Below are 24,278 nucleotides of genomic sequence, written 5' to 3'. Positions count from 1 at the left end.
GGAAGGTTGGAAGTTGGGTCATCCTCCTCCATTGGAAAACCTACTCCCACCCCCAGGGTGAGGTCTGGCTCCACAGCCCCAATAAACCAGTCCCTTTAGAAGGTGACGTCAGTTCATTTCCTGAGTCTGGTCATTAAGAAACTGAGCTGGACTATTTAGTCTTCAGCAACAGCAAGGATGAGACACAACTAGCCCAGTTAGGTGGGAGAGTGACAAGTTCAGCTCATTTCTTTTTCAGTCCCTTCTTGCTAAAACACTGAAAAGCTCCTGTGGTCCAGCTGGGATTACCACAGGGGCATCTGTCGTTGCTTGACAAGCCCACAGCTAATGTCACCCCCACTCTCCCGGGAAAATGCTCTCTTCCACCCTCCATCCCTAGGGCTTGGGTGGGACTGACCCCACCTCATGGGTGACATCGACCCATCTCAGCCCAATGAGCGTTAGCTCTAGGACTTTTCACTTATTTACTTTTGCCTGCACTGTCTTCGTTGTTTTTGCATGGGCTTTCTCTAGTTGCAGCCAGCAGGGGCTGCACTTCATTGCGGTGCCCGGGCTTCTCACTGTAACAAGTGGCTTCTCTTGTTGCCGAGCACAGGCTCCAGGCTCCCGCGCTGGCTCAGGAGTTGCTCGCGGGCTTCCGTAGTTGTGGCTCGTGGACTCTGGAGTGAGTGCTCCATGGTTTGGCTCCAGGCTTAGTTGCTCTGCAGCATCTGAACTTCTGGACCAGGGGCTGGACCCACGTGCCCCGCACTGGCAGGCGGATTCCTAACCACTGAGCCACCAGGGAAGTCCAGGGCCTTGGCACTTCTGAGTTTGGATATTTTTTTGACTTGGATCTTTAGAGATGCTGACGGAGGGGCACCAGTTTTGCTTCTCTGAGTCTGACTCTGCCGTGCTTGGATCATGCATCTTTGCTCTGGGCACATCTCAGAAGAAACCACCTCCTTTCTTGGATATTGGACTTGAAGAGATTCCTGTCTTGGGTGCCTGAAGCCATTCTGAGCTTCACAGGTGGGCTCGTTCCTGGAGCTGTGGATATTACAGCCCCTCAGATCAGTCACTGAATCAGGACCCCAAACTTGGCACCCCGAGATTGCCACAAGCATTTGACCTGGTCCTCTGATTTTCCCATCATGTGAGACGAGAGGTCCCCAAATTTAGGATGTCTTCATGGGCACCAATATCCGTGTGTCCATGTTGGGCTGAAGTCAGATATGGCCTGAGTCTTCTAAGTCAGCCCGCTGAGCCACCCAGCCTGCCTGACTCAGCTCCTTGGGGTGGGGAATGGATCTTGTTCCTGGGCTCTCGGGCACAAGTGGCACCCAGCAAATGTTCGCTGAATCGATTCTCAAGATTCTTAATCAAGCATATCCAGTTTCAAGGGGGGCATGTGGAATGGGACAGTGGTGGGGTATAAGGAAATGACCCCAATCCCCTTTTGTCTCTTTCTTGGTCTCACCCTTAAAACCCAGATCCCTAAGGCCCTGACGTGAGCCCTGAGCAGGACGGAGGCAGAGCTGTGGTCCACACCTGTGAGTGTCATGGGGATGATGAAGACTTCTGAAGAGGAAGCATCCCGCACCCCCGCCCTGGCCACCTTCCTCTCTCCCCACAACCAGCTCAAGTGCAGGGCATGCTCCAGCTCAGAGGCACGTGGTCCCTAAAGGGGTGCAGGAAACTGGGTATCTGGGGAGAATAGAGTGCCTGCCTGGCCTAGGTAACAGTTAAACACAGCCGAGGGAGGGAGAGATCAGAGAGGAGAGGACCCGAGGGTAGAAAGGGCCGAGGGAGCTGTAGATTGAGGCCATCCTTTCAGCCAGCAAACCGCATCATCCTGACATCGTTCAGCATCTGAGTTCTCCAAGTCTCCCTCTCTTTTATCTTCCCTGAATTTCATGCTTAGCAAACCATCCCCTGATTATAAGATGGCTTGACATCCAGGACAATACATCAGTTTCGTGAGTTTGATTAACACAAGCCTGCCTGGAGAGATGGATCCATTGGGTTTTTTTGTTTGTGTGTGTGCATGTTTTGGCTTTTATTTTTAATGCTTTTTTTTTTTTTTTGAGATGGATCCACTCTTGACTGAGTGAGCAAAACTGGGTCTCTGATCCTACAGAGCTGGGGCCATACACGGGGGACCCTGTCAGCACCCGAAAGTGATGACAATCTGTGATCCCCTTGGTGGAGTCCTTTGCCCTCTGCTGAATCCATCCATTTGCAGTTCCAGCTTGCTGGGGTTTGAATCTAGGCTTTGCTACTGATTAGCTGTGTGACCTTAGGCAAGTTCCTTAATGTCTCTGTGCTTCAGTTTCCTCATCTGTAAAATGAGATTAAAATAGGTTTGTTTAGGGTTGAAGGCTGTTAAGAGCTTAGCACAGGGCCTGGTTCATCTGTGCTTTGTAAGGCTCTGCTGTTGCTGTTTGAATTTCCGTAATGCCTACCTGCTGTGACCTTGAACAAGTAACTTTTTTTTTTCATCTGGCTTTTGTTTCCTTATTTATCACATGGAACTAATAATACAACCTACTGGAAAAAGTGTGGGGCAAAGTAAAGTGTCATAGAATGTATTATAAGTTTTTTTTTTTTAACTACCATGCTCCACAAATGAACAGGGGGTTTATGTTTATCATTTATAATGAACAATTATTAGTCTCATGGGGTCCCTCTGGACTATACGCTGTCAGCTACAGACTGGCCCTTGCCATGCCTGCTTGCCGTCTACCTCCACAAAGACGAACTCAAGAGCTGCTGGAGCTGCTGACCTTTAACATCCCCTGAAGGAGTTCAGGGTGGAGAGCAGGAATGAGGCACTCTGTGCTCTGCGAAAACTGGCTAGACAGGTCTTCAGATATTATCAGAAGCCGATTTTATGAGCCCAATTCTTGTATGTCCTCATATCCAGAAAAGCACTAAAATCCTTCATCGTGATGACTGTTCCTCGTGACTAGTGAAGGCCTCATGAGACTAGTAGAAACCTTTTGGAAAAATATGTGCTTGATTTCATGTGTTCCCCCTTTGCCAACAAAGGCCCATATTGTCAAAGCTACTGTTTTTCCAGTAGTCATGTATGGATGTGACATAAAGAAGGCTGAGCGCCGAAGAATTGATGCTTTCGAAATGTGGTGTCAGAGAAGACAGCAAGGAGATCAAACCAGTCAATCCTAAAGGAAATCAATCCTGAATATTCTTTGCAAGGACTGATGCTGAAGCCGAAGCTGCTTTGGTCACCTGATTCAAAGAGTCGACTCATTGGAAAAGACCCTGATGCTGGGAAATATTGAGGACAAGCGGAGAAGGGGGCTATAGAGGATAAGATGTTTGGGTGGCATCACCAACTTAATGGGCACGAGTTTGAAGACAGTGAAGGACTGGGAAGCCTGGCATGCTGCAGTCCATGGGATTGCAAAGAGTCAGACATGACTGAGCGACTGAACAGTCGCTTCCCCAAAAATCACATATACACTGACCTTTCCTCTCCTGCCTCTTTGGAGCAGCTTCTCAGAGCTATCTGAGGTGCTGTCTCCTGGGTGGAGTCCTCATTTTGTCCCCAATAAACTTAACTCGTAACAGTCATGTTGTGCTTTTTAAGTTGACAGTGCAGATGATTTTAATACTTAGTTCCTAGCCTAGTGAAACCTGAGAAGGGGACCAGAGAGGAGGGAAGAACGTGCGTAAAGAGGAGCTTTGGTACCGCTCCCCACAGAAGAGGGGGGTACCTCAGGGGCTGCAGGAGGCTCTGAGTCTGTACCAGCAGCTTCACTCCCTCCCAGAGGTTAAGAGGCTTCTCTGTGTGAAGCTGGGAGAGGCTGGAAGAAGTTGGTGCCAGTTCCTGACTGTCCCCTGAGGGTGTTGCTCTGATACAGGGCAGAGCTGCTTTTTAAAAAGCAGAGTTGCTGTTAGTGATGAGGTTGCAAATTCAAATGGCAGAGGGAGGAGGAGGGGAAAGGTTTGCTTTGCCTTTGAGAGGCAATAAAAGATAAGAACAAAAAATAAGAACGCCTCGTCACTGGTCCTGCCCGAGCCTTGTGAGTGTGTGTGTAGGGTGGGTGTTTCTGCTGTTGGTAACTGGGGGTAGGTAGACGGCTAGAAAGCCAAAGGAAACATGAACGTAAGCAGAACTTGGTTCAAGACACAGAAAAGCATATCTACGGGGCTTACGTAAGCACCAGTTATCAAAAAGATACCTTTATGTTAATGGGTAAACATTGCTAAAAGCAGAAATGTAAATAAGAAGGGAGGGCGTAGACTTTGGCATCAAGGTCAGGGAAACAAGGATCATTTGCTTGGGGAAGTCTGAGCTCTGCTTGTTTCAACAGTTACGTTATTTTCATGGCATCACTTAGGGGCTTCCCAGGTGGCCCAGTGGGTAAAGAATCCGCCTGCAATGCAGGAGATGCAGGGGACACAGGTTCGATTCCAGGGTCAGGAAGATCCCCTGCAGGAGGTCATGGCAACCCACTCCAGTATTCTTGCCCAGAGAATCCCATGGACAGAGGAGTCTGGCAGGTTACAGTCCATAGGGTTGCAAAGAGTCAGATACAACTGAAGGGACTGAGCAAGCAGCATTCAGGACCTCGATAACGTCATGAGTGGCACAAGGTCTGGAAGGCCTTGACGGGTGCAGTCAGGGGTTAAGGTGTCCAGATCTGTTGTTTGCTGCTGTCTTGGAGCTCTCTTAGCTGTCCCCCAGAAAGCTTCCTCTCCTGGCAGATGGGAGGGTGGTCCAGGGCTGTTCTAGTTGGGGAGGTGCATTACCTGAGCTCTCTGCCAGGTAGCAAAGAAGCTGTGATCTCCATCCTGCTTGCAATCTCCAGGGATTGTTCCTCTTGTCTGGGAGGAGGCTGGAAACAAGGAGCATTCTGGGAGACACTTAGAGCCACTTCACATGTCTAGTTCCACAATCCTCTACCCTGCTGCTCACCTCTGGCTGTTTACTTTCAGCAAAGCTGGATTTCCTGCCCTGAAGATGAAGGGCAGTCCTTTCCCAGAGCAGCTCACGAGAGGATCACTAGCAGAGCAACACTAGTGAGTTTCAGATGTTTCCTCACAAACAGTCCCAGGAACTCTAAATTAGAGGGGAGAAGTGTTTGGAGTGGGAAGCCTGAGACTTTGGAAAATGACTTGGAGAGGGTGGGCAGAGTCATGATCATTTCCTGCTAAGCTTATCCAGGAGAACCAGCCAGCATCCCTCCCCAAGCCAGCTGGCTGGGCTGGGATCTGGGTGGGATTGACAGATTAGCCCAAGGAGTCCCAGATGGTCAGAGATTGTTAATGATGTAACACACACATCATTTGTTTATTGGAAGGTCTCCAGAGTGAGCAAGAGAGGAAAACAAGCAAATGGAAATATTCTACAAGGAGCGGAACAGCTGATCTTTCTAGGCTTTCTTGTTTGTTTCCGAGCTGAGACTGGAAATCAGGCAAGAGTTGGACCTAGTCTTCTTGCGCTTTCGTTTTTTTATATATTTTTTTCTTTTGCGTTTTCCTTTTCCATCTCTTCCTCCCTTCTCTTCCTTCTCCTTTCCCCTCTCTTTTCTTAAAACCACTTTATTGAGATGAGGAACTTTAAAAGTGAAATCTCTTCACCTACAGGGCATGGATTTTTCTGTGAAATCAGATTCTTTGACCACCAATTTGTGTTTCACTAACTTTGTTTGATGGGAAAAAAATGTCCCCGAGGGATAAGGAATGGTTAGAAGGAGACAGATTAGCTGGCATGGTTTTTTGCTGATTGATTTGTCTTCCTCTGATAAAATTTTCTGATAGGGAAGGAAAATACCACTGAACCCAGACTGCTGTCTAGGGTGAATGGGTGGCGGCCTGTGGGAGGGAGGCTGGCTGGTGTATAGAGCTCTGCCTTTCTTAGATATTAATTCTCAAGCAGAGGCCATGAGCGAGAAGCCCCACATTGAGATTAGAAGTGACCATTTCTTTCTAAGTTACCTCCCTGTTCTCTTCCCAGACCTTTACTGGGGCACCTCTGAGGCTCTTCTAGCAATCTGTGTGCATGTTTCACAGGCCAGGGGCTCACTGAAGGTGGGGACTAGTTGTGGCGCATGTGTGCCTGTGTGTGTGTGCCTGTGTGTGTGCATCCTTTATCACACGCATCATAGTTTCTTACCCTTTGGAAATGATCCATAAATGTTTGCTGAATGACTAGACGAGGCACGTGGACTGCTGAGGGAGATGAACGTACAAGAGGGATGTGAAAGTTTAGCCGAGAGAGGAGGGAGAGGAGGAGAGGTGACCTGTTTCCGTGTCCCACTCACGAAGGAGAGGTGTCGGGGGCAGAGTTAGAAGGAATGGGGATCCTGTAGGACAGGGACCTTTTGATTTTATTTCCCTAGTAATTCCATTTTTCCCCGATGAGGACCAGCCCTGCATGAATGGATGGACAGTCTATGTCTTTATGCCCCACTTCCCCCTCCCTGGTTGCTGGTTTTGCTGAGGTGCTATAGAGGAGACTGACTTTAGCGTGTTAAATATTTGCTCCTCTTGAAACAAAACTGGCTTGCGGGTGTTCATCGTAGCACTGGGGATGGCGAGTTAGGAAGCGAGCTCTTGAACTGAAGTCTCTTTGTCCTGATTCACCAGCATCTGGGGCAAAAGCTGCCCCCTACTCTTTCCCCAGACTTCACAGTGAGGCTCTGGCACAGCAAGAGCCCAGCGTGGAGGGTTTCTGAGCCCCTAACTCACATTGCTGCCTTTGGTGGCTCCTGAGATTGTACTGGTAGCAAGAGAGGGCTGAGAGTTCTCTGATGGAAAGGGCAGCAGGGTTGTTTACATGTTTTAAATTATTTAGCTGCATCAAGTATTCAGATTTGTGAGAACAACAGCAACTCTATTTAAAATCTCCAAGCATATGATGGATGAACTCTGCTTCCAGGCAGTTCCCAGCTTCCAGCCCAGACTCAAGGAATATTCTGAGAGTTTCTCAGGCTCATTTGGTTCAGCCTTCACCTCTTGGGATGAGTTGAGTGCGGGGGCCATCCAAGGCTGATGATCCTTGGCGAATGTGTTTCAGATAAGTGAATTTTAATGAGAGGTCTCATTGCATCCGTTAGGGAAATTAAAATGGAGGACTTCAGGCTTCAGAAGCAGGGGAGCAGGCCTCTGACCCACCTGGACACACTACCTAGATTCCTGGCCTGCCTGCGGGCACAGCAAGTCAGGTGATACTTTAGATAAGAAAGGGAGTGAGTCTTGGAATCTCTTAAGTCCCTGAGGACCTGGCCAGAACTCCCCCACTTCTCCCCCTATCTAAGAAGTCTTATGACTTGCCAGGTGAAATAAACAGCATTGTAAAAGTTAAAGTTAAACAAGAGATGCATTTTTGCATACAAACTGATGATGAGATCAGTTTGGGATCTGGGATTATAAACAAGAGCCCCCCAAACTGCAGTTTGATGTCTTACCCATGGGCTGGACGCAGCACCTGGGTGCTGTGCGTGCTAAGTTGCTTCAGTCGTGTCCAGCGCTTTGTGACCCCATGGACTGTAACCTGCCAGGCTCCTCTGTCCACGGGGTTCTCCAGGCAAGAGTACTGGAGTGGGTTGCCATGCCCTCCTCCAGGGGATCTTCCCGACCTGGGGATGGAACCCGCATCTCTTATGTCTCCCGCATTGGCAGGCAGGTTCATCAACTAGCGCCACCTGGGAAGCCCCTTTCCCAGCTGGGATTCCAGGTTGCTGTCAGTGAGGGACTTGCCAGTGCTGTTCACGTCTGATTGAAGGCTGTGGGCCTGATTTGGTGATGAATAGACTGTTACCTTTGTCTGTTGTTTCTATTTCTTTTCTTTTAATGACAGCATATTGAAATTAAGTCAAATAACGCTCTATTAAATATTGGAATGGTTTATGTGTGTGTAACAAGCAGTTTCTTTTGTTAACAAATCCTTCAAACCTAAAAGTGAAAGTAAAACTTTTGGTGAAACAGTGCCCCATACCTCACCTCCCAGAGAAAAGAGATGCTCGCCTTAGGAAATCAGGGTTGCGATATTCACACAGAAGTCAGGAGCTTTGTGTAGGTGGCTGTGGGAGCTCAGTCCCTTGGGATCGTGTCTGTGAAATGTGTGTGTGTGTGTTTCTGTGTATGAGGCTGCTGCTTTTCTCATGAAGCTTCATCATGTTAGGTGAGACCCAATGTGACACCTACTGAAGTTGTTCTGGACCTCAAGATGGGTGTCCTAATAACAACCATTTATTGAATGTTTCTTATACACCTGATAAATAAATAAAGATATTACATTATGTTATCTAACATTTTCACTCAAAAAAAAAAAAAAACCCTCAGCAAGCCAGGTATGATTATCCCTGTTTTATAGATAAGAAAAATAAGGCTCACAGATGTCTTTCAGAATCAAATCAAGGTCCAGTCTGATTCCAAGTCTGGGGTTTCTTTCCACCAAACAGCAGTATCTTTTCTCTGGCACGTTTCTAGGACTATCCTACATAAAATTTAGCAGCTCTGTCAAAACATTAAATAATACTGCACCCTCTGAAAAGGTGACCTCTGGGGAGGAGGACAGGGGCAGTGTGTGGGAAAAATGTTGGGGGTGGTTTCTGGGAAGCTGGTAAGGTTCTTTTTGTTTTTAATTTGTTTTTTGGCTGCATCGCATGACATGTGAAATCTTAGCTCCCTGCCGAGGGATTGAACGCGTGCCCCTGCAATGGAAGTGCAGACTCCTTTTTCTTAAAACTTGTTTATTTCTTTTTGACTGTGCCAGGTCTTCGCTGCTATGCAGGCTTTTCTCCTGTTGCTGTGAGTGGGGGCTACTGTCTAGTTGCGGTGTTCAGGCTTCTCACGCGGTGGCTTCTCCTGCTAGAGCACAGGCTCTATGGTGCATGGGCTACACTCGCTGTGGTGTGTGGGCTCGGTAATTGTGGCTGGAGGGCTCTAGAGCACAGGCTTAGTGGTTGCGGTGCACAGGCTTAGTTACTCCAAGGCATGTGGGATTTTCCTGGATCAGGGATCAAACCCTTGTCTCCTGCCCTGGCAGGCAGATTCCCTACTCCTGAGCCACCAGGGAAACCAGGAAGTGCAGATTCTTAACCACTGGATCTCCAAGGAAGTCCCAGTAATGTTCTATCTTCATTTTGGTAGTGGTTGGACAGAAGTGCTCACCCATCAGGGTACAGACATATGATTTGAGCTTTTCTTGTATGTGTTATTCTTCAATAAAATGTTTATTTAAAAAGAATCCTCCATAGCAATTAATGTTGGAAGGGAGCCCTCCCTCCTATGGTCAATTTGTTATAATGAACCAACAGGAATTCCTCGGACTCTGTTACATAGTCAAGTTTAAAATAATACAAGTATGTTGATACCCTGTCCCTTTACAAAAAGGTTTCTAAGTGGATCACAATAAAAAGTCATGTACAATAATGAAATGATACTAGGAGGAGGTGACCAGTATTATAGGAAAAGGAAAATTACTACCCACATATGTTACCCTGTTTGCTATCACAGAAGGTTGGCTTCTACTCTCAAGATGCTCACAACCAAGTTGAAGATACTGAGCATTTACTAGTGGTAAGTACACACCTCTCTTCAAATGTATTGGAACTTGTAGGAATAGGCTCCCTTCCAATTTGGTAATCAATAAACCCAAAGGAAGTGAACGTTCTCAGGGGCTATAGCCTAGATTTCCTGTGTGGGTAACTGAGGTGGGAAAGACCATACGTGATCAATAATTTGGAAACTTGGATCACCAAGTCTTAAAGCTTTTTAAATGGATATTTATATCTTTATAGGAGGGTTTAAACTTGGAGAGACCCATATATCTAGTCACTAGGATGCTTTTGTAATTGATTTGTAATTATGTTCCCTTTTGTTTGCTTGCATTTTTGACTGAGGCTAGATTCACCACCTCTAAGAACACAGACCTTATTCTAGTTTATTTCAAACAGTGGTGGTTTTTAAACTTCCTGACTCAGGAAATTAAGCATTTTTCTTCTTCTCTATACCCTAGAGGTTCAGGGGCCTAAAGGGAGAAGTCACTGGACTCATCAAATCTATAGGCCCTCTTCTCTTTGTAGTTGGCTTTCTACAATTTGGTCAGAAATAGCCAGTGTGGCACCCGGCAGTTTCTGAAAGTTTAATGTGCATGTTTATTTTCTAGAGATCATGTTAAAATACATATTCAGATTCAGCAGGTCTGGGGTGGAGCCTGAGATGTTACATTTCTAACAAACTCTAAGGTAACGTCAATGCTGCAGGTCCGTGAACTACACTTATAGAGAGAAAAGAATATTAGACTTTGAATCATAATTCCTGGCTTTTAGCACTTTTTCATTCATTACCTTGTTTTCTTGGACAAGTCACTTTACCACTCCAGGTTTGAGTTTCCTCAAATATCAACTGTAGGCGTGCATGGATGCTAGTAGCTTCAGTCGTGTTTAACTCTGTGTGACCCTAAGGACTGTAGCCCACCAGGCTCCTGTCCATGGGATTCTCCAGGCAAGAATACTGGAGTGGGTTGCCATGCCCTCCTCCAGGGGATCTTCCTGACCCAGGGATCAAACCCGCATCTCTTATGTTTCCTGCATTGGCGGGTGGGTTCTTTACCACGAACACCACCTGGGAAGGCCAACAAATGTATAGTAGGGGACAAAAGTGGACGAGATTACTTCAAAGCTTACATTCATGGAATTTTCAGAGTGATACCTTGAGTAAAAAAAATCTCCATGTATAGGACTATGTACTGCCTTTCAGGGACTAATAGATAAACTGGTGTTAACAAAGCAGGAAATAAAAGGGCTGAACGAAGAAGGCAGAGAAAGAGATGAGGAGCAATGGTGACTTCTTATGGCAAAATACATATTCTGCTTATGTACAGTGATTTAAACAAATATTTATTTATTTGGCTGCATCGGGTCTTAGTTGTGGATGCAGGGAACTTTAGTTACAGCTTGTGGGATCTAGTTCCCTGACCAGGGATCGAACCCAGGCCCCCTGCATTGGAAGTGTAGAGTATTAGCCACTGGACCACCAGGGAAGTCCTGACTGATGGGTTTGAATTGAAAAGTGTTGCCTAGAGAGAGGCTGCTACTTTTCCCCAACAATCCACTTCAAGAGGATGTTATTGATAATTTACATTACTGATAATTTAGTTATGTTACTGATAACTTAGTTATATAAAAATCTTGAATGAGAGAAGCAAGGGGTGAGTGTGAGCTATGAAATAAGCACTTTCAGGAAGCCATGAGTGAGTCCTGGCTGGAGGGCAGGTTTCCGGAGGTGCAAGGGAGTCTGGTTTGAAAACAACAGTTTACTTTTGCTGCAGACCACTTCGATGTTTAATTTCAGCCAAGTTGGCCAGGAATTCGGGTATTTGACTGCAACTACCAGACTTAATGGAACTGGAGTTTGGGAGGCAAGGGTGGAAGAACAAATGTATCCTTCCACAAGGGTTATGGAAAGCAAAAGTTCTTGAGGGTCACAGGGTTGAGAGTCAGGAGAGAGGATGTGAGAAAGGGACCCAAGTGATTTAAATGAATGAATGAAGCCCCTGACGATCTTAACCTCTGGCGGCGGCCCCTCCCCCGCGTACATGCATCTGTTTTAAGTAACAAACAGCATCAAGCAGAAAGGATTCCCCAGGCTCACAGAAATGGTCTAGTTTCTCTTTAAGTTCCAAAGCCAAGTGAAGGGAAGAGAGAACTGATGACGGCGCCCTCGCCCAGGATTGAGATGGGAGCCGGGGTGGGGGGTGGGGGTGACCCGAGGAGATCCTTACCTTATGCAGGACGTGCTCATGGAAGTCAGGGCCGGCTCCCCTTTGGTAGGAGTCGAGTCTCTGCAGGTCCATGCCCGGCTTGGAGCCCGCTGTTCCCCGCTCTCCCAGCGCTCTGCGTCAGCCCCGCCCGGTCCCCTAGGGGTGCAGCAGGCTCGGGTCTAAGCCCCGCGGGCCGGCCGCATCCGGTTCAGCACTGGACAGCTCCCGCAGCCGCTGCGGCGCGGTACCCTGAGAGCAGGCGGCCTCTCCCTTCCGGGACCGCAGCGTTTCAGCACCAGGAACAGCGATACCGTCCCTGCGCGCCCAGGGCCAGAGTTCTGAGATCCCGTCCCCTGTCTCGTGACTCCAGGCTGTTGGGAGGGCTGCAAGATTTCAGACTAGCCGGCAGTCCGTGCGAATCTCATTCAGCTACCGGATCCCCGGGTCTCAGCGTCCCGGCTGCGTTCTCAGGGCATTGTGGTCCCGGGAGCTCACCGTTCCTGATTTTTAGTGACGGAGCATCCCTGTCACACCACGCAGCTCAGCTCTCCTCCTGTGGTTGCAGAGGCGAAGCCCAGCGGCTCTGGAGCCACTTCTCTTTGATCTCTAGACAGTTCCCTACAGAATGTATGAGGTCAACAGATGAGGGCCCAGAGGGGTCCCTGAAGTTTCTGAAATAATTTGCACAATTCTGCTTACCTGCATTTCCCTACAGAGAGGGTCCAGAGCTTAAATTACACTCTCTAGGATGCATATGTCCCCCTCCCCCAAACTTAAGAACACTTGGCTTGGGGAAGGCAGAAGGGTTTTTTGGAGTCGGGCTCCAGAATTCGAATCATAACTCTGAAAATGATGGGCTTCCCTGGTGGCTCAGCTGGTAAAGAACCCGTCTGCAATGGGGGAGACCTGGGTTCGATCCCTGGGTTGGGAAGATCCCCTGGAGAAGGGAAAGGCTCCTCACTCCAGTATTCATTCAGGCCTGGAGAATTCCATGGACTGTATAGTCCATGGGGTCGAAAAGAGTTAGACATGGCTGATCGACTTAAGAACACTTGGCTTGGGTAAGGCAGAAGGGTTGCTTGGTTAAGGATAGGAGCTCCAGAGTTCAAATCATAACTCTGAAAACGATAAGCTGTATAACCTCGGCAAGTTACTTAACTTCCCCTAAGCATCCACGAAGTGGAAATAATAATTGTACCTACGTCATGGTGTTGTTCTGAGGTTTTAATAAGTTTATTCACATAAAGAGCCTAGAACGGTGCCTGACATGTATTAGGAACTCAAAAAATGTTAGCTATTGTGTTTTCAGGACAAGGGGATGAGAACTCTGTCTACCTCTCCTAAACACTGGGAAAGTCCTGCTGCTGGGACCAGCAATTTGCAGACTTTTGTTACCACCTGAAAAAGTGAACATGAAGTTGACCCCTATGGGTACTGGGAGCTGAGAGGTGGTCTCAGAGGTTATCCTCATATGATGATGTGGGCATTCAGCAAACAACTACCTCATTAGACACAAATTCTATCACCACCAGCTTCTAGAGTCAATATAATATGGAAGGAAAGGGCCAGGCCTAAGATTAAAAGGGTGCATTTTACTTCTAGGTTTCAATTCCTTTTTTGGCTAGGTGGCTTTAACCAAACCACACAAGTCTTCTGGGATAGCTTATGTTTTCTCATCTGTAAAATAGGTGGAACAGTTTGTGCCTATCTCATTGGGCTTTTGTGAGGAGTAAATGAGACAACTATGTGAAAATATTTCTTTCTTTGTAAACTGTAAAACCAACCAAAGAAACAGAAATTTTATTTCTGACCTATTTTTCTGGGCTTCATGCCTCCTGGACCTTTTTGTAACATTAACATAATAATTTTTGAAAACATCTTGTTCTCACAGAAATTACATTTTGGATTGGCATGTTGTTAATATTTGGAGCTGCTCAAGTGCCATTGGCAAGTACATTTGTTACCTGAAAACTGGGTTTACCTCTTGGGGGAGTGTCTAACCAAAGACACAACCAAGCCAAAGGGTGGGAGAAGGAAGGGTTAATTACTTGCAGTAAGTAAGGAGAACACCAGGGGTCTTTCCCAAAGCAGTGTCTCCCCAAACAGCAAAATTGGGAGTTTTAAGCTAAGGGTGCCTGGGCTTCCCAGATGGCTCAGTGGTAAAGAATCTACTTGCTGATGCAGGAGACATAGGAGATGTGAGTTGGATTTCTGGGTTGGGTTCTATCTCTGGGTTGGGAAACTGCCCTGGAAGAGGAAATGGCAACCTACTCCAGTATTCTTGTCTGGGAAATCCCATGGACAGAGGAGCCTGGCAGGCTACAATCCATGGGGTCATAAAAGAGTCAGACATGACTTGGCAACTGAGCACAGCACAGCACAGCAGCAGGGTACATTTATATTCATGAAGGGGCTTGAGTAGAGGAGAATGCAGCATAGAATTGGGGCATAGACAGGGTCCAAGCTCTGCTGCTGCTGCTGCTAAGTCACTTCAGTCATGTCTGACTCTGTGTGACTCCATAGACGGCAGCCCACCAGGCTCCTCTGTCCATGGGATTTTCCAGGCAAGAGTACTGGCCAGGCTCTAGCTGACTGAAGACATAATGGTCAGCAAAGATCAGCATCATTATTCCTTAGGTTCCGGTTGGTCTGGTGGTTGATTGCTTTAGGGGGTTTGGATCTTGCAAAATAGCTCAAGAACATGCTTTAGGCTAACCTTACCTTCAAAACAGAACTGGCAGGTCTTCGTAACTGATAGTGTCTCTGATACGGTTAAGTTATCTCCCTGGGCTGGTATTAGCTAATGTTTCTTACATTCTTTTTTCCCCTTGAAATCACTACCTACTAATGAGACTCATTCTGCAAGGGTACTGACTGTGGCCAGGCTTAGATCACAAAATAGCTTAGGATTAGAATGCCTTCTTTTTTATTTTTTAAAAAATTAATTAATTTATTTTAATTAGAGGCTAATTACTTTACAGTGTTGTGGTGGTTTTTGCCATACACTAACATGAATAAAGCCACGGGTGTACATGTTTCCCCCATCCCGAACCCTCCTCCTGCCTTCCTCCCCATCCCATCCTTCTGGGTTGTCCCAGTGCACCGGCTTTGAGTGCCCTGTTTCATACTTTGAACTTGGACTGGCGATCTGTTTCACATATGGTAATATACAAGTTTCAATGCTTTTCTCTCAAACCATCCCACCCTCGCCCTCTCCCACAGAATCCAAAAGACTGTTCTTTATATCTGTGTCTCTTTTGCTGTCTCACATATAGTGTCATCATTACCATCTTTCTAAATTCCATATATATGCATTCATATACTATATTGGTGCTTTTCTTTCTGACTTACTTCACTCTGTATAATAGGCTCCAGTTTCAGCCACCTCATTAGAACTGATTCAAATGCATTCTTTTTAATAGCTGAGTAGTATTCCATTGTGTATATGTACTACAACTTTCTTATCCATTCATCTGCCGATGGACATCTAGGTTGCTTCCACATCCTAGCTATTGTAAACAGTGCTGCGATGAACATTGGTGTACACGTGTCTTTTTCAAAATGATTTCTTTTTATATCAAGAAAGCTTTGTCTGGTTCTCTTCCTCTGGGGACCCCCACTAATCCTATCTGCTTACATATCTGCAGACCTATCTCAGAAGAGTGATCCATTTTATGGGGCTCTCTGGTCTAAATTTTTTAGAGGTGACATTTTCTTACACTGCAATGAAATAAAACTCACTTTATGATGAGGTAAGGAAAAAAAATGACATATTTGTCCGCTTGTTTGGTCTCCTCCCTCCCCTTCAGTGTGTGTCACGCATTTGCAACGACCTCCTTAGAAGATAGCATTCCTTGTAATTTTGTAAGGGGTCGTGATGACCCACAGCTTGCTTTGTGCGTGCAAATCTGGATTGTCTGAGCCATCAAATACATAATCTGAGGTACAGCCCTTTGTCTCAAAAACATATATATCAGTTCTCAGAGCTTTCTGAAAGACTGACTCCTGGGTTTAAATCCTTAGATTGTCTTTTTTAAAAAAAAATACATATTTCATTTATTTTATTTGGTTGCATTGAGTCTTAGTTACAGCATGTGGGATCTAGTTCCCCAACCAGGGATTGAACCCAGGCGTCCTCCATTGGGAACATAGAGTCTTAGCCTACTGGACCACCCAGGAAATCCCCTTAGATTGTCTTGAATAAAAGTATCTCAAACAGGGGCTCTGTAGCAATCTAGAAGGGTGAAATGGGGAGGGAAATGGGAGGGAGGGGACATGGATGTACCTATGGCTGATTCTTATTGATGCTAGACAGAAAACAACAAAATTCTGTAAAGCAATTATCCTTCAGTAAATAAATAAATACAAATATCTGTTTCTTTATTAGATCAACTATTAAGTTTTTTTGTGGAGAGCCGTCTCCATATGCTGAGGAAGTATTTATTTGCTCAGGGACTCTGAGGCCAGAGGGGCAACTGCCGTACACATCCAGCCAACTGCTTATTCCCCTTTCTGGGGTTTGCCTCTTGGTCCAGACCCCCCCTGCTGGGAAATGGTGTTCGAATTCTGCTAGGGCATGTGGTTCCGAGTTTCTTCTTTCAGCCCTTGATTTCAGGATCTGTTGCATTCTCTATGCTCAGTTCTCTTGCTTTATCTGTGCAAAACTTCAGCGATCAGCAGTGCTGAGATATGTGATTTCAGTGGTCAGCTTCCCCTTTGCTTTCACGGTTTACAATCCACATTTTTATATCAATGGCAGGTTATGTCCACTCTGAGAAATTTGTTTCTATCAGCATCTCCCTGTTAGATGGGATTCTTAAGAACACTCATTTACATTTTATCTATTTTATTAAAATTTTTTTTGTTTTGGCTGTGCCTCATGGCTTGTGGGATCTTCTTCCCTGACCAGGGATAGAACCTGGGTTCACGGTAGTGAAGGCAAGACTCCTGACCACTAGACAACCGGGGAACTCCCTCATTTACATTTTAATAGGGAACTTTCGGTCCTTTGTCTGGGAACAGCAATTACTTTTGGTGGGTTCCCTTTCCATGTCTATCACGACTGAACGAAGTTTAAGAATTTTTATTTTTTTCATTTCATCTCAAAAATTGTAAACAAAGCAATAAATTCCTGTAAGTCAAAATACAGAATGATATATTCAATTAAAAAAATAAAAAGGAAAATATAATGGTATGAAAGGGCTCTTCTCTCAACTTCCAATCTCTCTCCTCTCAGGCAAACCTTATTTTTAGCTCTTTCCCATTTTAGCTCCTTCGATGCCAATTTTATGTTTATCAACCACAAACACTTTGTGTTGGCTTGTGCCCCGATATTTCCTCTGCTCATTCTTCTTCATATAGTTATGTCACTGTCTTCCGTTCTTTCACTACCGTTTCGTACAATAGACCGAAACCTCCATTTCTTGCCTCATTAGCCATAGATTGTATCTTTTTAGTCCCCAAGATGTAAGATGAAGAATTAGCACCCCTATCCTTCCTTTTGCCTTGCTTCCCCTTACATTTCCCAAACTGTATCAGATATACTTTTATAAAGCCCTTTATTTTAGATTATTTTATGCTGATAGGAGCTTGCACAGAGTGTAGAGTTCTTGTATATGCCATGCCCAGTTTCCTTTACTATTCACAGTTGCATATCTGTCACAATTATGAACCAGTATGGCAGCCCACTCCAGTCTTCTTGCCTGGAGAATCCCATGGACAGAGGAGCCTGGCAGGCTACAGCCCATGGGGTCACAAAGAGTCGGACACGACTTAGTGCACTGTCTCTGTCTCTCATTGATGTATTGTCTTTAACTACAACGCATACTTTATTTTGGAGAAGGCAATGGCACCCCACTCCAGTACTCTTACCTGAAAAATCCCATGGACAGAGGAGCCTGGTAGGCTGTAGTCCATGGGGTCTCGAAGAGTCAGACACGACTGAGTGACTTCACTTTCACTTTTCACTTTCATGCATTGGAGAAGGAAATGGCAACCCACTCCAGTGTTCTTGCCTGGAGAATCCCAGGGATGGCAGAGCCTGGTGGGCTGCCTGCCGTCTATGGGGTCGCACAGAGTCGGAGACGACTGAAGCGACTTAGCAGCTTAGCAGCATACTTTATTTGTATATCCTTTTTTTTTTTTAACCTAAAGTCCTCATTCTGTTCTAGTATCCAATCCAGGACATTTCATTGCACTGAACCGTTGTGCTTCCTTAGGCTTCTTCGGACTGTGAGAGTTTCTCAAACTTGCTTTATTTTTGATGACCTTTTGAGGAGTTATTGGTCAGGTATTTGGTGAAATGTCTTTCAATTTGGATTTGTCTGACATTTTTCTCATGGTTAGAATGGGATTATGTCATTATCAATGCATCACATCCAAAGAATGTATTATCAGTATGACTTATTGATGGCGTAAACCCGGATCATCTGACTGAGGTTGTGTTTGACAGCTTTACCCACTGATGTTTATCTCCTCTTTGACATTCTTCTTCTTCTTTTTGGAGCACTTCCTTCTTTCTGGAAATTCCTAGGATTCAAGTATCCTAGCTGTAGAGTTATCTTGTGTATTTCTTTCCCCCTCTTTTTATTGAAGTATAGTTGATTTACAAAGCTATGCTTGTTTCAAGTGTACAGCAAAGAGATTACACACACACACACACACAATCAAAGTCAGAGTCTTTTCCATTGTACATTATTATTATAAGATATTAAATATAGTTCTCTGTGCTATACAGTAGGACCTTGTTGTTCATCTATTTTATAGTCAGCAGTGTGTGTTTATTAATTACGGTTATCATATACATTTCTGCCCAGACTTAGAATCAGTCATTTCTCCAAGAACCCCTGGTCCATTTTGTTGGAGAAAATATTTGGACCAAGATCTGGGTGCTTGATATGTTCATTGCTACTGGGATATTATCAGATGTACTGTTGCTTGTAAAGTTTCTCAACTGACAGAAGGAATGTATTTTATGTAATCATACTTATATAATATGTAAATATATTATAATGTTTTTGACTCTTTATAGACTTAATCTGAAATTTGAATCCTTTTCCAAACCGTGGATTTTTTTACCACTTAGCCACCAAGGAAGCCCATTTAAACTGCTATATTTAGGCAATACAGTTTACTTGCAGAGCCAGATAATATATTACTATTATGTTTTCATTTCATTTCCAAAGGTTTACATCACCACGCTCAGAAAGATTGTTCTTATATACCCCCATTGCTCAAAATCGTGCATTGTTTTAATCTGTCCCTTGTCTCTTTGTGTATTTGTTATTTTCTCTGATGTTTGTGATTGCTTTTCTTTTTGCTTTTTGAAAGAGGGGCCCTTGTGGCTCAGCTGGTAAAGAATCCTGCTGCAAGGTGGGAGATCTGGGTTCAATCCCTGGGTTGGGAAGATCCCCTGGAGAAGGGAAAGGCTACCCACTGCAGTATTCTGGCCTGGAGAATTCCATGGACTGTATAGTTTATGGGGTCTCAAAGAGTTGGACCTGACCGAGCGACTTTCACTATCTTTATTATACCTCCCAGATCTTCCATCTTTTTACTTCTCTTTTTCTGTGGTATTCATTCCATTTCTTTCTTGAATCTCAGTGACTTCCTGGTCTGATACGTGCTGCTTCCTTTGTATTTAGATAACGACTTTCTCATATTTCCTTTTCCTTGAGTGTGTCTAATTGCTTTTAAAAATTGGATTCTGGGACTTCCCTGGTGGTCCAGCGGTTAGGAATCTGCCTGCCAACGCAGGGGACATGGGTTTGATCCCTCGTCTGGAAAGATTCCACATGCCTTGGGGCAGCTAAGCCCTGAGCCGCAACTACTGAAGCCTTCACACCTGGAACCTGTGCTCCACGGAAAGGGAGGCCAGCTCGCCGCAACTAGTGTAACCCCCCTCTGCAGCTAGGGAAAGCCCACGTGCGCGGCGAAGACACAGCGCAGCCCAGAAATAAATCGGCGGAATTCCAGGCCTTCATCGTGGGCTCAAGGCTTGTTTTCCGAGTTCTCTTCTGTGTTATCTCATAACGTCTGTGCTTTAGGACTTTATTTTCCCGTTCCAAGCTGAGCTGGTTGCTTTCTGGGCCTGCTGCGTAGCTGTAACTCTGGTGTTTAAGTTTTATTTCTATGTGGACTCAGTATTTCCCATGAGTCATACTTTCCTCTTTGTCAGCTTACTCCTTCGAGAACTTGGTTTGCTTTTCTTGAGGAAGTTTCTTGAGAATGTACTCAAATAACTTCTTAAGAAAGGGGGCATGGGAGGTGAACTTCCTGAGTCTTGACGTATCTGAAAAAGTGTTTGTTCTAACCTTACTCAATCTCAGCTCAATTTGGAATTCCAGGTGAGGTCAATTTCCCCCAAGTTTGAAGACATTACTACATCATCTTCCAGTTCACTAATGGAGTTAGTATTGCTAACTGAAAGTGTTGCCAGACTAATTCCTCAGCTATGGAAATGGCCTGTTTTATTACTTGTTTTTCTTTGGCAACGCTTAGGATCTTTCTTTTTCTTTTTTTTTAATATTTATTTATTTATTTGGCTGAGCTGAACCTCAGGTGGGGATTAAGTGGCAGCTCCATTTTGGGTCTCGAAGGAAATAATCTATAAGCCACAGTAATAAAAGTGAAACAGGAGGATTCTGAGACAAGTGGATTTGAAAGAAACATTCCCAATAAAACTCCATGATGATTTAATGTTGCATAAAGTTGTGAAAGGAGGAGACAGGATGGCCTTTCTAGCATAAAGGATGCAGCAACACCGGTCCTCTCGTGAAGCACTTGGCACAGCTCCCGTGATCAAGCTCTGGGCTCTTGGAGCGAGTGAGAAATTCACTGTAGGAAAGAGCCACCTGTGTATGGTGTACGCAGCCACCTGTCCTTCCCCCCAAATCTCCCCGTATATGGTATACGCAGCCACCTGTCCTTCCCCCCAAATCTCTTTGTATATGGTATACGCAGCCACCTGTCCTTCCCCCCAAATCTCCCCCTCCCCCCAGCAAGCTGGGTGAGGATGGAGGTTATGAATCACACCGACCTGGGAGGAACAATGGGGCTGTCTCCTCCCTTGGGGCTTTGGAGAATATCTCTCATTCATTCATTCTTGGCCAGGTGCTGTACCAAGTGCTGGAGATAAACAGATTGAAGACCCTCTGGCTTCCTGCCTGTGAAGAGTTGACAGTCTCCTAGTGACTAACAGATGCAGAAGTAGCACAGCAGGTGAGAAGGGCCATGATGGGCTGTCAGGGAGGTAGTGTAGCGCTGGAACCGCAGACCCGGAGCTGAATCCCAGCTCTGCCATTTTTTTTTTTTTAATCTGGATGACACTATTATTGGGTTGGCCAAAAAAAGTTTGTTTGGGTTTTCCTGTAAGCTGGTATGGAAAACCTGAAACAAACTTTTTAGCCAACCCATATTTCACTTTTGCTAAACTTCACTTCCCTCCTTCATGCGATTGTCATGAGGATGAAATGAAATAAGGCACAGGAAATGCTCATCCCATGACCTGATATATATTGAGAATAATAATACTGAGAATGAGTGTTGCAGGTCTGGAGAAGATGGTGATCAGTTCTCTCTGCCTGGAGATGAGGGAGGCGGGAAGGATTTCACCCAGGAAGGGATCTCCAAGCATCGACTCTTCCTTTCTGAGAAAGGCCCCCAACTGGTATCTTCCCCTCTCCCAGCACACCAAGGAATCACACCTTTGACAACTGACAAGAGCTTCCAATAAGGGAAATTCACTCTAAAGCCATCGCGGTAACTTATCTCGAAACCATAGTTTTGCTGCCTTGGCTTCTCTTAGCTTCTCTACTGGATGTTCTCTGGGAGATACAGGGATGAATAATGAATGCGTCTGTCTTATGGCCACCATCTGTCAGTCTCCTTTGCAGGTACTGTCTAATTTAATCTAACCCAATAATCCTTTGGAGGAGGCTCTTCTTCTGGTTTTATAGATGGTGGGAGTGAGCTGGTTCAGGGATGTTAAATTAATCACTGAGATCTTGCAGATAGTGGACAGAACCAGATTCAGTCCTGCAGAGTGGCCCCAAGCTGATATGCATCCCACATCCTGCAGCTGCCTCATTTGCATAGAATCATCAGTCAAGAGTTGTGGTTCAGAAAGGGAGCGGGTGACTCACTCAGCACCTTAAGCTCCTTTGCTGTAAAAACTCTCTGACATTCAGGGCTTTTTCTAAGTTCCAACCTTTCCTGCCGCTCCGTCGGGTTCAGGGAGGAAAAGCTAAGAGGGTTTGCCCTTCCAGGGCTACAGACAGCTGGTGGTCTTGCCACTTCTGTTCCAGCACCCCCATTCCGGGCACATACAGGGGACTGCTGCCAAGCGCTGGGCAGAGTCCCAGTGCCTCTGTTCCCTGGAATCTGGGTAAGTGTGACAGCCCCTATGGCTAGGATCCATAAGCTGGGGGTCTTTCTATCAGTCATCCACACTGGAGCGCTCTTCTGTCTCGTGCACAGGCCAGCTGCACAGACCAAGAGACTCAAGGAGCATCTGGGCAGGCTCCTCTACTGAGCTCAAAGCTCTCTGTAACTCACTGTCTCCTCCTTGTGGACATTTGTCCCTAGCGGGGACAGCCAGGAAGGTAAGGACCCCTGACAAAGTCGATGGGCCCCCTTACGACTCTAGCCTCATATCTGAGTCTCATTACTCTGGCAACACTCACAGGTGGAAACACATTCTGGGGACATTCTTGCAGAGCAGGAACAGATGTCAGACCTGCAGTGTCCTTACCCATCAGTGGCTTAGATGGTGAAGAATCCACCTGCAATGCAGGAGACCTGGGTTTGATCCCTGGTTCAGGAAGATCCCCAGGAGAATGGAAAGGCAACCCACTCCAGTAGTCTTGCCTGGAAAATCCTATGGACAGAGGAGCCTGGTGTGCTATATAGTCCACGGGGTTGCCAAAGAGTCGGACACAACTTAGCAACAAACAACAACTTGGCTGTGAGGATTAACAAGTGGTCTTATCCATAGTTAGTAGCAGGTGTGTGTTGTACACCTCTTTGTAGGAGGCATAATATTTTGAGGGTCTTTCTTTGCTGAAATCACACACCACCTGGCCACGATCCTATGCCAGCAGGCCCTCTTATGCAGCCTGCCACCTGCTTGCAGGGATCAGCAGATTCAATTTCAGGTATTTTTCAGAAGAGGCAGAAGGTACTCTGGGCCCCTAGGTGCTCTCTCTCCTTTGTGATTTTTCTCCTCAAGGCACAAAACTGAGCATCAGAACTGGGAAGAGGAAAATTCAGTCCCCCCTTCCAAGAGCTGATGATGCAAGGATCTCCAACTATTTATTCATCTAGTAACCTATTTTTTCTTTCAGTTGAACTTCAGGCTGCACAGAATTGGGATAATCAAAGCAATGTGTTCTAGCACATTCATCCATGAATGGTTCCCACCCTCTCTTCCTTCCCTCTTTCCTTCTTTTATTATAATGCAATAAGAACGTGCAAACCTAAACCAAAGGCTAGGACCTTGACAATGATCTATATGCAATCATATTCCCCTTCCCCCAGCCCACCCATAATTTCGTCTCCTGCATCTGAGGTTATGATGATCCTGATTCCTGTGTCCATCACTCCCTTCTTTCCTTTTTCAGACAGTCCCATTGTATCTATATGCATTTCTCAAAGTACATTGTTAAAATTTTAGTTTCTTTTGACTTAAGATTATATTGCTAAGATTCTTCTATATTTTGCTTGTTGCTGTGGTTCGTTGTTTTGATTGCTCTGTGTGTTTGGTTGAAGGAAGAGCCCACATGTTTTTTTCATCCCTTCTATTGAAGGAAGTGATTAAAAAGCAGAGACATCACATCTGTATAGTCAAAGCTATGGCTTTTCCAGTAGCAGGCACGGGTGTGAGAGTTGGACCATAAAGAAGGGTAAGCACCAAAGAATTGATGCTTTCGAACTGTGGTGCTGGAGAAGACTCTTGAGAGCCCCCTGGACTGTAAGGAGATCAAACCAGTCAACCAGAAAGGAAATGAGTCCTGAATATTCACTGGAAGGACTGAGGCTGAAGCCGAAACTCCAGTACTTTGGCCACCTGATGTGAAGAACTGACTCACTGGAAAAGACCCTGATGCTGGGAAAGACTGAGGGCAGGAGGAGAAGGGGGCGACAGAGGATGAGATGGTTGGATGGCATCACAGACTCAATGGACATGAATTTGAGCAAACTCTGGGAGATAGTGAAGGACAGGGAAGACCGGTGTGCGGCAGTCCATGGGGTTGCAAAGAATTGGACATGACTGAACAACATCAACAAACTGACTTGGCTCTTGAGGTCTCAGTTTCCCTGTGGGCTCTGGTAATCATACTGAGCTCTGAGGCTTTTGTGTGGTTGAGATAATCCATAAATCCCTGTGCTGGTTTTTGGCGCACAGTAGGCACTGCTATTATTAACCTGGGCTGTAGTGTTAGCTCCTTACATAGACTGAGTTTCAAATCCTGGATTTGGAAGGAGGGTGTCTACTAATAGTTTTCATACAGACTTCAGGTGAGTTTCCTTAGAATTGAGGGGGCAGGGTTTGGTGCCCTTA

At 45.7% G+C, this 24,278-nt stretch overlaps 2 protein-coding genes across 2 annotated transcripts in view; one reads left to right on the top strand and one right to left on the bottom strand.

Moving 5' to 3' along the window:
- The window catches only part of RAB37 (RAB37, member RAS oncogene family), a 68,523-nt gene extending 56,711 nt beyond the window's left edge, over nt 1-11,812 (bottom strand). Inside the window, exon 1 of the mRNA XM_010856119.1 lies at nt 11,741-11,812. Coding sequence (XP_010854421.1) covers nt 11,741-11,812 — 72 coding nt within the window. The remainder of the gene's footprint in view (nt 1-11,740) is intronic.
- The window catches only part of LOC105000323 (CMRF35-like molecule 1), a 134,608-nt gene that overhangs the window by 50,350 nt on the left and 59,980 nt on the right, over nt 1-24,278 (top strand). The window lies entirely within an intron of this gene.

Source organism: Bison bison, unplaced genomic scaffold (assembly GCF_000754665.1).
Source record: "Bison bison bison isolate TAMUID 2011002044 unplaced genomic scaffold, Bison_UMD1.0 scf7180017864371, whole genome shotgun sequence".
NCBI lineage: Eukaryota > Metazoa > Chordata > Mammalia > Artiodactyla > Bovidae > Bison > Bison bison.
The sequence above is the reverse complement of the archived record's forward strand: the minus strand, read 5'-3'. Positions and strand labels throughout refer to the sequence as shown.